This window comes from Rhinopithecus bieti, unplaced genomic scaffold (genome assembly GCF_001698545.2).
Source record: "Rhinopithecus bieti isolate Rb0 unplaced genomic scaffold, ASM169854v2 scaffold_574, whole genome shotgun sequence".
In the NCBI taxonomy this organism is placed as follows: domain Eukaryota; kingdom Metazoa; phylum Chordata; class Mammalia; order Primates; family Cercopithecidae; genus Rhinopithecus; species Rhinopithecus bieti.
Genome location: NW_016803605.1, coordinates 4,020,993 through 4,034,971, shown reverse-complemented (window position 1 = coordinate 4,034,971; position 13,979 = coordinate 4,020,993). Strand labels below are relative to the sequence as shown.

At 59.0% G+C, this 13,979-nt stretch overlaps 1 protein-coding gene across 1 annotated transcript in view; it reads right to left on the bottom strand.

Annotated features, from left to right (window-relative positions):
* The window catches only part of NCOR2 (nuclear receptor corepressor 2), a 215,857-nt gene that overhangs the window by 28,302 nt on the left and 173,576 nt on the right, over positions 1 to 13,979 (bottom strand). The window contains 7 exon segments of the mRNA XM_017889687.1: positions 1,866 to 1,969; positions 2,212 to 2,316; positions 2,573 to 2,675; positions 3,158 to 3,297; positions 4,405 to 4,545; positions 9,713 to 9,884; positions 11,009 to 11,129. Coding sequence (XP_017745176.1) covers positions 1,866 to 1,969; positions 2,212 to 2,316; positions 2,573 to 2,675; positions 3,158 to 3,297; positions 4,405 to 4,545; positions 9,713 to 9,884; positions 11,009 to 11,129 — 886 coding nt within the window.

The window sequence follows — 13,979 nt, the reverse complement described above, 5'->3', positions numbered from 1 at the left end:
TGCTGTCTTTTTTATTTTTATTTTTTTGAGACGGAGTCTTGCTCTGTCGCCCAGGCTGGAGTGCAGCGGCCAGATATCAGCTCACTGCAAGCTCTGCCTCCCGGGTTTACGCCATTCTCCTGCCTCAGCCTCCCGAGTAGCTGGGACTACAAGCGCCCTCCAACTCACCCGGCTAGTTTTTTGTATTTTTTAGTAGAGACGGGGTTTCGCCGTGTTAGCCAGCATGGTCTCAATCTCCTGACCTTGCGATCCACCCGTCTCGGCCTCCCAAAGTGCTGGGATTACAGGCTTGAGCCACCGCGCCCGGCCGCCCAGCCAATTTTTAAATTTGCTGTAGAGACAGGCCTCTTTTTGTCCAGGCTGGTCTCAAACTCCTGGGCTCAAGCTATCCTCCCACCTTGGCCTCCCAAAATGCTGGGCTGACAGGCATGAGCCACCGTGCCCTGCTTGATGTTTTTGAGCTACAGTATTTTAGAGCGCCATCTTCAGGGACATGGAAAGAGAACAGAACTCCAGCCGGTGGCCCCTGCTCTTGGGAGAATACATGGCACAAACTCCCATTAACAGGGAAGCTTCTGTTTGCATGACGTCTGCTTCCAGGAGATGAGCCTGTAGCCTCTTGCTCTTGGCCCCAGTGAACTCTACTCCCAAGATGGGCAGGAAGTCCCGGGAGGATCAGGGGGCTGCGACTTCCTTGAGCCTCCCTTGCCAGCTGTGGAACCACATGGTCCCTGCCTGTGGCACCCACTCGGTCAATAAAACAGCTCTATGTGTGCAGGCCACACGCTGACTTCCTCACTATCTGGTAGCGAGACTGCAGGGAAGTTTGACCCTCGCCTATCTCACACGTTTTGGCAGCTGGCTCTCTGCCAAAAACAATCAAAGGTGTGTGTGTAACTGGGAGGGTTCGAGGAAGGGTGCAGGTCATGGCCACCCAGGAACCCAGAGCAGGTGGATGCCTGGGAACCTCAAAAGTTCCTATGACTTTAGGAGTGCTAACTCCCCCAGGAATAGTTAGCAAAGGGGAAACTGAGTCAGGGCAGGCTGCTGCCTGCCTGAGTGGGTGATGGAGCTGGCACCCAAGGGCCCTCAGCCTGACTTTTGCCCAAAGCACTTGCCCTTCCCACTCAGCACAGTTGCCTTTGAAAGCTCCGAGTTTTAAAACCTACAGATTTCAGGGAAGGACGAAGTGTAAATGGCTCCTCTGTGGTGGGATTTGACACTGCCTGAGTCAAAAACACCTCCCTGTGGACCATCCTGTTGCCCGAAGCTCCACTGTTAGAACATGTGTGCGGGTGTGCACGTGTATGAGCCCACACTCTGTCACTGTGTTCTAGAGCCAGACACTCGTGGCACAAAACCCTGGGTCCACGGCTCACCAGCTGCAAGGCTGGGGCACCAGTTCTGGCACGATTCAGGAACCCTCTCACGTTCTGTCTTTGCACATGCTGTTCCCTGAGCCTAGAACGTTGTTCCCTGAGATTCCTGCATGGCTTGCACCCTCATTTCTTCCGGTCACAGCTGACATGTCACCTTCCTCACCTGTCTAAGCAATGTCCCTGGCCAGGCATTCTCAGCCGCGGTGCACTAACATTCTGCCTCTGCCTGCTCAGTTTTCACCAGCCTACTTATTTATCCTGGTCTCTTTCCTTCCACTACATGGTAGCTCCCTGAAAGCAGAGTTTTGAGCTCTGCTTGGCAACCCCAGTGCCTGACTCCATGCAGACAAGATGAAAGTTCATGGAGTGAACTGCTGTCCCCCAGTCATCACCCCATCGGCTGAGGCTAGTGGTTTGGTGACAATGAGGGGTTATAAGATGGGCTGGTCCCAACCCATCCTTCATGCCGCACCCCAGGACACCTACGTGGGTGATGGAGCCGCGGTACGTGATGGCGCCGTCCGAGGGCACCCGCGTGCTGGGAACGCCTTTGGTGATGCTTCCGCCCGGAACTGAGCCCAGAGCTGTCCCTGGAAGACACAAGACGCGGGGCTGAGGGGGTGTCTGTGGCCCCTCCTTCCTCAGGCCCCGGTCCTGAGAGCCACCCTGACTGAGCGGCCCACAAGCTGTGCTTGTTTCAACGCAGAGGGAGTCCTCCTACCCCTAAATGGTGAGGGAGACAGCTGTGAAGAGGGGCCCCCAGACCCTCTGGGAGACGATGCTCCCGGGAACAGGGGCAGATGCTGGGGGTCCAGGGCAGAAGGGCCCTCACCTCTCAGCACGGACGCCTCCTGGGCCGTGGGCACCCCCAAGCTCTCCGGTGGCCCAGCCTGGCCCCGTGGGGACAGTTGCTCCTGCTTCACTCCGCTGAAGGGCGCTGAGGACCAGTAAGAGGAGCGAGTCACGCGCTGCTGGGGCAGAGTCCCGGGAGGCTTGTCCCCACCCAACCTGAGCCAGGGGCTGGGAAGCGCCACCCTCCTCACCGCGTTCCAGCCAGGGCTGCTGAGAGGGGACCTCCCAGCTGCTACCTGGAGTACCGTGGGCCAACAGACCCCTTCCTCACCCCCGCCCCCACCCGCAGGACAGCCGGAGCCCAGCCCGAGCCACCCAGACGGATGGGCCAGGAGCCTTACCCAGCTTTTTGGGGTCCATGGGCAGGGGCAGCCCCATGGTGACGGGACCCACCGGGGCCTTGGCATGCTCTGAGTACGGGACGTGGAGCTGGACCGACATTCCCTGTAGGCGCAGAGTTGTGGGGTCATGGGGGCACCCCGGTCCCTCCCCCACAGTCCAGAGTGCCCAGTGCTCCTTTCACAAAGCCCACGTGTGGGTCAGAGGCCGGGCTGCTGTCCAGCTGTGTGATGGCAGACAAGTCACTGCTGCTCCCCAGCCTCGGCCCCTCCCCTGTGAAGGGGCCGTACCCTCTGAGCCCCTTGCATTTGCCCTTCCATTTCGCAGTGGGGGAAACAGGAGGTTAAGTAACTTGCCTGAGGCCACACAGCCTGGTTCCTGAGCCGTGCCCTTGACTGCAACACAGAGTGACCCCCCAGGGACGAGGCCCTGAGTACCTGGGGCAGGACCCAGCCAGCTCAGACCGCAGAGGCCTGAGTGGAAATGGCCCAGGCCCCCACCCAGACTTCACTGGTGCCATTGCCCCCACTTCACAGATAAGAAGACCAAGCCCCCAAGAAAGGAAGAAAGGAAGGGCTACCACTCACCTGGGAGATGGCACCTATTTGCCTCTCGAGGACGCTGGGGTGCTTGGCAGAGGAGATGAGGGGAGGCGGGTTGGAGATGGTGGGTGGGCGCGGCAGGACGGGCCGGGCAGTGTCATGGAGGCCCAGGGGCAGCGGGTGACCTGTGGAGCACATGTCTGTCCATTGTGGGGCCCAGGAGCAGCCATGTCCCTGCTGGACACACACCCCAGGCTGCACTCCACCTCTTCCCTCTCCTGGCCAGGAAGCGCCCATCCAGGCGCGCCCCTCTGTTGCCCTGCCCGGCTCTGTCCTCATTAGTGACCTGAATCCTAGATGCCGACACCACTATCCTGGGGAAACCTCCCACCTCCCCATCGCCCAGGCCCTGATCCAAGCCCCTCAACTCTCACCCGGATCCCCTAACTGGTCTTCCCGTTTCCACTGTAGCTTCTTCCCCTTATAGCTTCTTCCCCTTATCCTTCCACAGTAGCCCCTTCCCCTTATAGGAGCCAAAGGGACCTTTTTGGAAAAGTCTACTGGTGCACACCCGCCCCCTGCTGTGCTGTGTGCCCTCGATGGCTCCCCACTGCCCTCAGGAGAAAGTCTTAGCACCTGATTTGGCCTTCAGGCTCGCCTGACCTGGCCCCTGGTCTCCCCAGCTCACTGGGCACCAAGCTTCAGCAGTGGTGGCCGGATTCAGTTTCTCAAGTGTGCCTGCTCTCTCCTGCCACAGGGCTTTTGCACATGTTGTTCCGTCTGCCTGGCATGACTTTCCCTGTTCTGGCTCCCTTGGCCCACGCATCCCTCGGGACCAGCATTTACCAACACAGTCTGTACCAGCCCCCGGCTGTGCTGCTATACAGCTGGCAAGGCCCAGCAGGACTGCAGGACCTAGAACAGGGCTGAAATGCAGCCTCACAGTCTGTGAACCAAGGCAGCACCTCTGCTCCCTCCCCAGGCTCTTCTACCATCTGCCCATTCTCTAGCTCTAAGCCGTCAATGGAAAACATAGCTCCCACTCTAAGCCTGCCCCTCACCAGCTCAAGCACCTGCTGTGGCTCCCTCTTGCCAGTGGCTTCAACCTCAATCCTGGGGCAGCTTTCTCAAAAGATCTCCCCCTTTCCCTCCACTGACCAGGCTGTCCCTCCAGCCGGGTCCCATGAGGCTTTAAGGTGCTTCTGTGTGCAGCTCTGAGCCAGTGCCAACAGTGCCAACAGTAACTGTGCCCTGGCTGAAGGAGAAGCCCAAGCTCGGGCAGAGCTACTTACCAGGTGGAGCGTAGGAGAAGGCTGAGGGGTCCGGGGCATGCGGGGAGGCCTTGATCACCTCACGGGGGGGCACGGGGAAGGGCAGGCCGGAAGTCCAGCAAGGGGGGTCCCCAGGCAGCTTCTGGGCCTCGGCTGCGAAGGCTGGGAAGAACACAGGCTTCTCTGCTGAGGGCAGGAGGCGGGGCAGTCAGACCTCGGGAGCCCTGGCTGACCCTACTCAAACGACCTTCCTGCACCCACAGTCGTGGCGGCCTGTGACAGCCTGGGCTCCTCTGGGAAGCCCCCCAAGTCTGCCTGCCCGGGCGCTGCTCTGTAACCCCATGGTGTTCTGCTCAGCAGGGGAGGGGTCTCGAGGTCTGGGCTGGGGGCTCTCAGCTGCCCCTGAGGACGAGAACGGGACCCTGTGGCTCTGCAACCCCATAGGCACTCAGCCAAGTCCAGCAAGCCGAGGCCCCTGGACAGGCCCCTAAGCCAGGAAGTGGCGAACGGTATCTCAGGGGGTCTGTCTGCCCCTAACTTTTTTGAGACAGGGTCTCCCTCTGTCACTCAGGCTGGAGTGCACTGGTGCTGTCACAGCTCACTGCAGCCTTGACCTCTGGGCTCAAGTGATTCTCCCACCTCAGCCTCTTAAGTAGCTGGGAATACAGGCGCCCACCACCACACCATGCCTGGCTAATTTGTTTTACTTTTGTAGAGATGGGGTCTTGCTATGTTGCCCCAGGTTGGTCTTGAACTCTTGGGTTCAAGGGATCTTCCCACTTCAGCCTCCCAAGTAGGCGGGACTACAAGCACGTGTCACCACACCACGCGTGGCTAATTTATGTTTTGGTTTTGTAGAGATGAGGTCTTGTTATGTGTACCCAGGCTGGTCTTGAACTACTGGGCTCAAGAGATCCTCCCACCTTGGCCTCCAGAGTGCTGGAATTACAGGCGTGAGTCACCACGCCTGGCCCCACTGTCTGACTTTGTAAATATGCTTTTACTGGAGCGTGGTCACATCTATTCATTTATTTATTGTCTATGGCAGAACTGAGTCCTTGTAAGAGATTGTCTGGCCCACAAAGCCTAAAATATTTACTCTCTGGCTCTTTGCAGGAAAAGTTTGCTGGCTTGTGCTCTACACAATGTTGAAGGAGGTAACCTGTGATGTGTGTGCGTGTGTGTGTGTGCGCGCGCACGTGTATGTGCATACATATACTGGAAGACTGAGTTTCCCCCGGACTTGTGCCCTGGCAAGGTGGGCAGCCCACAGGAGGCAGGGGGGCACAGATGCAGGGGAATTCTCATTCTTGTGTGTGAGTGCATGGATGTGTGTGTGTGCCTGTGTGTGTATGTTGTGGCAGGCAGTGGGGGGTTATAAGTCCAGACCCTCCAGATAACAACCGCAGCGTCAGCCTCAGTTTGCTGAGTGGTACTCAGCACAGGCACTGTGCTCAGGACCCCATGGCCTCCATGAGCCTCCTGTTAAGCTCATACAGAGACTGTTGCCAGACCCATTTTACAGAGGGGAAACTGAGGTACAGACACACCAATGGGCTTATCTGAGTTCACCAGCAAATACTCAGCCGAGTCAGGATCAGAAGCCCACTGCAAACAGCGACTGTGCGCTGGCTGGCTGAGAAGCCCCAGCTCAGGCAAAGCTACTCACCAGGCGGAGTGTGCAAAGGGCAACACCAAGAAGTAATGCTCTCTTAGGCCTCCATGGCTGACATGAATCTAAGCATGTTCGCTCATTTATTCTCACAGTACCCTACAAGGAACTGACTGATTATCCCCATTTCACAGATGGGAAAACAGAGGCCGAGAGGTTAAGCCACCTGGTCAAAGGCTCCAGCTAGCAAGTGGCAGATAGCAGCTTCGAACCCAGGCACGGGGGCTGCAGACCATAGCCTTAACCCGGACTGCTATGCCACACTGCCTGTGGCAGAGACGCAATGATGGGTTCTAGATTTCAGGCCTGGGGAGATCCTAGAAACTCAGCAGAGCCCAGGGGCTCAGGCCTGGCTTCATGGCATCCTCCTGCCGGCCTCTCACCCTTTGCTGAAATCTGTCCTCAGCTCTGAACCTCTCCCTGAGGACCAATCCTGGGGGAGATAACCGGCCAAGAAGTTGAGCAGAGATACAACTTGGGAATGACAGAGCCCTCTGGGTCCTGGGACAGGAATGGCAGGCAGGTGTCATCTATCACGCCACCTCCAGATGAACAAAAGAGGTTCTGAGGGCCCATTGGGGTATGGCAGCGGAGGAGAGTGCTAAGATCAATTCATGATGCCTGCCGTGAGCAGAGCAGGTGGGCAAGGAGGCCTGTGTACCAAATCGCCCCCAATTCTCTCCTGGAAGACTGAGTTTCCCTGGACTTGTGCCCTGGCGAGGTGGGCAGCCCACAGGAGGCAGGGGGGCACAGATGCAGGGGAATTCTCCTTCTTAACCAGTCCCCAGTGGAGGCAGCTGTACAGGGCCTGCCTCAGATCTGGAGATCCTGCAAACGCCCTGGACCTGGCCCCTCCGGCTACCCAGCCCTGTATGCCTCTGGTGCTTCCTCCAGCCTAGTTCCAGAGAGCTGGGAGGGAGAGGAGGGGAGCTGCTCGATGCAGGAAGGCAAGCTGGGGTTAGGCCAGGCTGGGCGGGCGGCCGAGAGCCTGGAGAGACAACCTGTTCCTCCAGCTGGGCCCAGGGGGCCCCGAGGGACCTGCTTGGCTGAGCCATTCTGTGTGGGAGCCAGGGGCAGAGAAGGCTGGCTTCCTGAGAGACCAGAGAGGTAGCGCTGGGTGTCAAGTTCATGTGTGTCCCTGTGGGAGCTGAGCTGCAAGCCAGGCTGTGCAAGAAAGGCATGCGGGGCCTAACGCCAGGTGCACCGTCCCTATGGGGAATGAGGCCAGGAAACGGCACAGGCCCTGGCCACACCAACAGGCTGAGTGCCAGCTGCAGAAACTGCTGGCCGGTGGCTCCCTTTCTCCCAGAACAGGGGCCTGTGACCTGGCTCAGCAGGACCTGGCTGGCGCCGTGCAGTTCCAGCCCNCTTTCTGTATGGGAGCCAGGGGCTGAGAAGGCTGGCTTCCTGAGAGACCAGAGAGGTAAGGCTGGTTGGCAAGTTCATGTGGGTCCCTGTGGGAGCTGAGCTGCAAGCCAGGCTGTGCAAGAAAGGCATGCGGGGCCTAACGCCAGGTGCACCGTCCCTATGGGGAATGAGGCCAGGAAACGGCACAGGCCCTGGCCACACCAACAGGCTGAGTGCCAGCTGCAGAAACTGCTGGCCGGTGGCTCCCTTTCTCCCAGAACAGGGGCCTGTGACCTGGCTCAGCAGGACCTGGCTGGCGCCGTGCAGTTCCAGCCCTGATCAGATCTGATGCTGGCCAAAGCTGCTGGGGCCCCTGACATGGATACACAGCTCCTTCCAGGGCTGGTGCCCCAAACCCGCAACATCTCCCAGAGCCACACCCTGGGCCGCACACTGTACCCTGGCCCCAGGCAGCCCAGCCCTTGTCATGAGGCATCCCGGTTCCAGCGAGACATCCCTGGCGTCATCCCCACACCGGGTTCAACGCCCCACTGGCTTTGCCTCCAAAACAAACTCCCGATGCGCCCTTCCTTCCACCTCCACAGCCACCTGTGCAGTTCAGGCAGCCTCTGTCGCCTGCCAAGAGCAGTGCTGTGACCTCCTGCTTCTGCCCTTGACTCAACAACGGCCAGAGAGAGCTTTCCAAGATATAAATCAGATAACAAGCACCCACTTCCCCTTCCACAACACATGCTCACTTCAAATCCCTCCAGCAGCCCCTGCCACACCTGAGACAAAAATCCACTGCCTGCTGTGGCCTGAGGGGCCCTACACAATCCGGCCCCCACCTCCCTCACTGTCCACCCGCCCACCCTTCCCCGGCCACACCACCCCGGCGACTCCTCACACACCCGAGCGTGTTTCCACACCAGGGCCTTTGCACGTGCTGTTCCCTCTGCCCGCAACGCCCACCCAGAGGTCTCCCATGGCGGGGCTGCCCCCTCCACAGGGTCCTTCCCGGAGCTGCCTCTTCACTCAACCCGTTTTGTTTCTCATGGTGGATGAGCGACTCTAAAATCATCCTGCTTCATTACGTGTTCCCTGGTTTAACACCCTCCTCACTCAAAAAAACAGCAGCTCCCCACAGCAAAGACTTGCCCTTCTCCCTGCAGAACCCCACCGTCTAGCATGGTGCTTGAGGCCTTGGGGTTCAACAAATGTCCTGACCCACCAGCCTCGGGTGGACCCCAGAGGCGGAGGCTGCAGTGAGCGGGGATCGCACCACTGCACTCCAACCTGGTGAGAGTGACGCTCTGTCTCAAAAAAAAAAAGAGAAGGGGGACGTCACACCCAAGGCAGTGGGGAGGGGACAGCTGGTGATAGCTCCGGTCACCCGGGTTCGTCCCTGGGCTGTGCTGGTCAGGAGGTTGGCCTGGGGTCCTGCTGCCCTCAGACCTTTGGAACAGCCTGCCAGCAAGCGCCTGGGCTAGCCCAGGGTGGGTAACCTCTGGGGAGGTAGCCCTCAACACCTGCAAGGCACAACAGCACCTGGTGCATGCCAGGCTGATCTGGAGAAGATGCCTCTTTGGGGACACAGGTTCAGAATTTCTTGGGCCCAGTGGGAAGTGGGGCAGAGACCAAAGATCCAGAGAACAAGCAACTACGCCTGCCTGTCTCCTAACCTTGAGCTTCACGTGATGACAGTGAGGTGTGCCCGGGGCAGTCACTGTGACACAGCTGCTCAGGAGTCACCCCCCCTCCTGGCTCCTGGTGAACCCAGAGACCTGGGCCTGGAGCAAGGTCAGAATGCCAGCTGGAGAGGGCAGCCCTTCCTGTCCAGGCCCCAGAGCTGCTGCCAGCCAGGTGCTGGGCCCCATCTGTGACTCCAGAAGCTCCTGCGTGGACTGATTCAGACCGAATCAGAGGCTGGGCTGCAGACACGTTTTTGTGTATTCACAGTGCTTTTGAAAATTTTGAGAAGTTGTCTGTGTTGAGAAACCAGGGGGATTTCACATAAGAAGATGGATTTCTGGCTTTGCTGGAAGAACCACCCCAGGCGTGATTTGCCACGGGGTTACTCTTGGCCAAGGCCAATACATGCCCATTTCAGAGAAAACATGAGTTCTCCAATTTGCCGCAGTCCCTACCATTCCCAACTGCCTCCGCCTGCTCAACTGTTCCATTCGTTTATTTTGCTTTCCCTGCCACTGTGGCCGTGAAGTTTGCAGCAGCTGCTCTGGACACACAAACATCCCTTGCCCGTCAGTCCCCTGCTGCCCCAGCCCCCCTCAGCCACTGGTGTGCACTCACCCTCCTTGTCTGCGGGGGGCGCCGGGCTCCTGCTCTTGCCCCGGGGGCTGCTGCCAGGCTGCTGAGGGGCATCACTCTCCGGCTGCAGGTGCTGTGGCGGTGGTGGGGCAGGGGGAGCTGGCTTAGTGGGAGCTGCATCCTCCCGGGGGGGTTCATGGACTTTGGTGACCTGCTGAGGGAAGCAGGCAGAAGTGAGCATCCACAGAGGGTGTCCGAAGGTGAAAGGGTCAGGGAGAGACATGCGCGTGACCAGCCTGGAAACCAAGGCCTGGGAAAGCCAGTGACATGCTCAAGGTCCCAAGTGGGGCAAGAAGGGGAGGTCTTAGCACAGAGCACATTGGGGAGCTCACCTCCCAAAAAGCCTGGCCCAGCTGCCTGGTGATGGACAGGGGGAGCCACCTCCCAGAACCTGGCCCAGCTGCCTGGTGATGGACAGGGGAGCCACCTCCCAAAAAGCCTGGCCCAGCTGCCCGGTGGTGGACAGGGGGAGCCACCTCCCAGAACCTGGCCCAGCTGCCCGGTGATGGACAGGAAGAGGCCACTTCCCCAGAAAGCCTGGCCCAGCTGCCCGGTGGTGAACAGGGGGGCCCACCTCCCAAAAAGCCTGGCCCAGCAGCCTGGTGGTGGACAGGAGGCTGGAGCCTGCTGTTACCCTCTCCTCCAGCTCCTTCCGTGGACCCAAATCCTCTGGGTCTCAGGGAAGCCAGGACTGAGCAACAGGACTCTGTGGGCCTTGGGGGACTGGGCGGTGCAGCCTGGCACGCCCTGAGCCCATCACTCAAAGCCCCGAGGGACCATCAGCCTGGTCAGCTCAGGTTCTTTTAGCCCAGAGCCCCCCATTGCATCTGGGAAGCCCAGACTCACCTCCCTGGGGAAGGCACCTCCATGGGCCCACCCACCCGGCTGAGAGAACCTTCCAGGGGGGTGTTCCCGGAGGGCCCCAGGAACTGGTAAGCCCCACCCTTCCCTGGCCAAGTTGTTGCTATAGTTGAGTGGGTGAGGGAAGCTCCTGCCTCCCCATGACCCAGTATCTAATGTGGGGGTTCAAGGGTGCTGCAGGGTGAAAGCGGGGAGGCATTAGGCTGCCAGTCCCTGCCTTCACCGGGAGCCCCATCTGGTGTGCCTGCCAGCTTCCCCAGCTGTTCCCACCTCATCTCCATGAGGATTTCTCCAGGAAATAGGAGCAGATGGGCTGGGCTGCAGGTGCACGCTCCCACCAGTGGGATTCTCTGTCTCGATGAACAGGAAAGTCAAGGTCAGGGTGGACTCTGCGGGGCTCTGGGGGTGGGCACTCACGATGGGGGGGATGGCAGCCGCTCGCTGCTTCAGCTGCTTCAGGTCCAGTGGCTTCTGGGGCGAGGCGTTGGCTCGGGGGTCGCCAGTTGGGGTGAGGAGGCTGGGCCTTGGGGACAGCAGCCTGGGAGGACACGAGCATCATCAGCTGGGGGCCCGCAGCCGGACTTTCCCAGGTGGGGGGCTGCTAGGTTTTGACGGCCTCTCCTGTCTCAAGCCCTGGGGACAAGGCTAAGGCCCTGAGACGCAAGGTGACGTGCAGGTCACCCAGACAATGTCAACCGTTTCTCTTGGGGAAACAGACCAAGATTTGGGGCCAGGGGAGGGGAGGCACAAGTGGGCAGGGAGGTGCCTCCTCACTCACTCCCCTGGTTCTTGCAGGCCCTGGTTCTTGCAGGCCCCATCAGGGGCCAAGCCAGCCTCCCCACCCTGGCTGAGAGGCCAGCCGGGCAATGCTAGAGGCCCAGGCTGGGATCAAACATCCCCAAAGACAGCCCCAGGCAAGGAAAATCCCAGAGAAGCCCGACCTGGGGCCCACACCACACGTGGCCCTCCAGAAGCAGCCAGAAAGTCAAAGAATCAGCCCGATTCAGGGACAGAGTAATGAAGAAATTCACCAAGAGATTCCTCATCACTCGAATCTGAGAGGCTCGGGTGCCAGGGCAGGACAGTGGGCATGGAGCCGAATGAGCTCCGGTTACAGAGGCAGGAGTGGGGGAGCCGCACCCACTTCCTGGAATATCTACCACACTCTATCCATGAAGGACGAGGACATGAAAACGAGGGCCCAAGCCACAGGCTTTGTGTGGAGGGGTAGGCAGGGCATGCCCACTGTCTACCAGTCAGCCACAGTGACAGTTCCTTCCTCTGTCTGCTACTGAGATGCACAACCACAGGGCACACGGTGCCTAACAGAGCATGCATTGAGGTGTGGCTCCCAAGCTGCTCAGTGGGTGCTGCTTCCTTCAGGAAGCCTTCCAGGATTTCCAAGGCCCCAACACTGGGCACAACACCTGCCATAATCCCCATCTGGCTCCCCAGTTGGCATGAGGTCTCCGAGGGCAGGAACTGGATCCGCTCCAGCCTGAGAACCCTTCACCTGCCCAGTGCGGCTGCCCGGGGCTGCCCAGTTCTTGACTCCCTCCTGCAACCTGCATTTGCTGGGCATAAAGCAGCCTGGACTGTATTTGGGTGTATGGAGGTGGCCTGGCCTGCGTTTGCGGGTATGGAGGCGGCCCAGCCTGAGTTTAGGGATATTTGGAGGGAGCCTGGACTGTGTTTGCGGGTATGGAGGTGGCCTGGCCTGTGTTTAGGGGTATTTGGAGGCGGCCTGGCCTGCGTTTGGGGTACGGAAGCAGCCTGGCCTGCGTTTGGGTATATTTGGAGGCAATGCAGAACCCCGTCTGTGTCCTAGGTCTTCTGAGCTAGTGAAATGATCACATGGCAGGTGTGAGGGCAGCAGACACGGGCCTGGAATTCAGTCAGAAGGCAAAACTTCTGGGTGCAAGAAGCCAGCACGTCCTGTCAGCACAGCCTCTACTCTGTGCCGTGACCACAGTGACGACATCCTACGCAGACTGTAAGCCACAGCCTACTGGCCTCGAGGTGAGAGCTGTGACAAAGGGGACACAGCTCACACCACCCCAGCACTCAGCTGCCAGTGTGGGATGCCAGGCGCCCAGAAGCACCCACCTCCTTCCTGCAGATGAGCAGGGCCGATGGCCAGGGTGCTGAGGCTTCTGCCAGCAGTCGCCTCTCCACTCTCTGCCATAGCAGGACCATGGGGCCACCGGCATGTGACCAGCCTGTCCTGCAGGTACCAGCCTGCTGCCCGCATCTGCCACATGCTCAGCTGAGCGGGGAGAGCAGACACAGACTCGGTGATGCCTGCTGAGGCTGCCCACGGCGTACAGGCAGGGGCCAGACGAGGAAGGTCACCCTGACTTCTGCATGCACCTCTACTGCCCCCACCACCGGCCTACTCTCCTCCCTCCCCTCCCTCCACCTGTCCAGACCCTGCGTGATCTCCCAGGACCACCTAAAGCCTCTCCTTTGGCCGCTGCTCTGCCTCGCTCCCTGGACCTGGGCCCAACTGTGCCCTCTCCGCCATCCTCAGGACAAGGCACCCTGACCCAGGTTCACACACAGATGGTAGTCATCCGTCCCAGCATTCTCCGCCTGTGGTTTCAACTGCCGCCACCCCTATGTCCCTCCCCCCAGGTTTATCTACTGCCATCCGTTTCAACCAGCTTGCACTTGCAAGCTTAAATTTAAAACAGAATGCTGCAGCCACTTTGGAAAGAGGGCGGTGAGTCCTCATTGCCCTAAACCCAGCAGCTCCACTCCTAGGCACACACCAGGCAAATGAGAGAAAACATCTAGGCAGAAACCTGTACGTGCCCATCACTGCAGCACCGCACAGCCCACAACAGCCAGAAGGCAGAGACAATCCAACATCCAGCAAGAGATGAACGGGGAGACAAAGCGTGGCCTGTCTGCACAATGTAACACGTGGCCATCAAAAGGCATGAGGCTCTGACATGGGCTATGTATGACGTGGGTGGACCCTGAAGACATGATGTGCATGAAACAAGCCAGTCACAGAAGGCCTCTGGTGTAGATTCGTTCCTGTGAAAATTCCAGAATGGACCAATCCATCCAGATAGAAAGGAGATGAGTGGGTGCTGGGGCTGGCAGAAGGGAGAATGGGGGTGTCTAGGATGGACATAGGGTTTCTTTCTTAGTATAACACTGAATACTGAATATACTAAGAAAAGCTAAATGATAGACATTTTTTTTGAGACAGGGTCTTGCTATGTAACCCAGGCTGGAGTGCACTGGTGCAGTCTCACTGCAGCCTCCACATCCTGGGCTCATGCAGTCTTCTCACCTCAGCCTCTGGAATTGCTGAGACTAAAGGCACACATCATCATGCCTGATTGAGTTTTGCATTTTTTTTTTTTTTTTTTTTTTT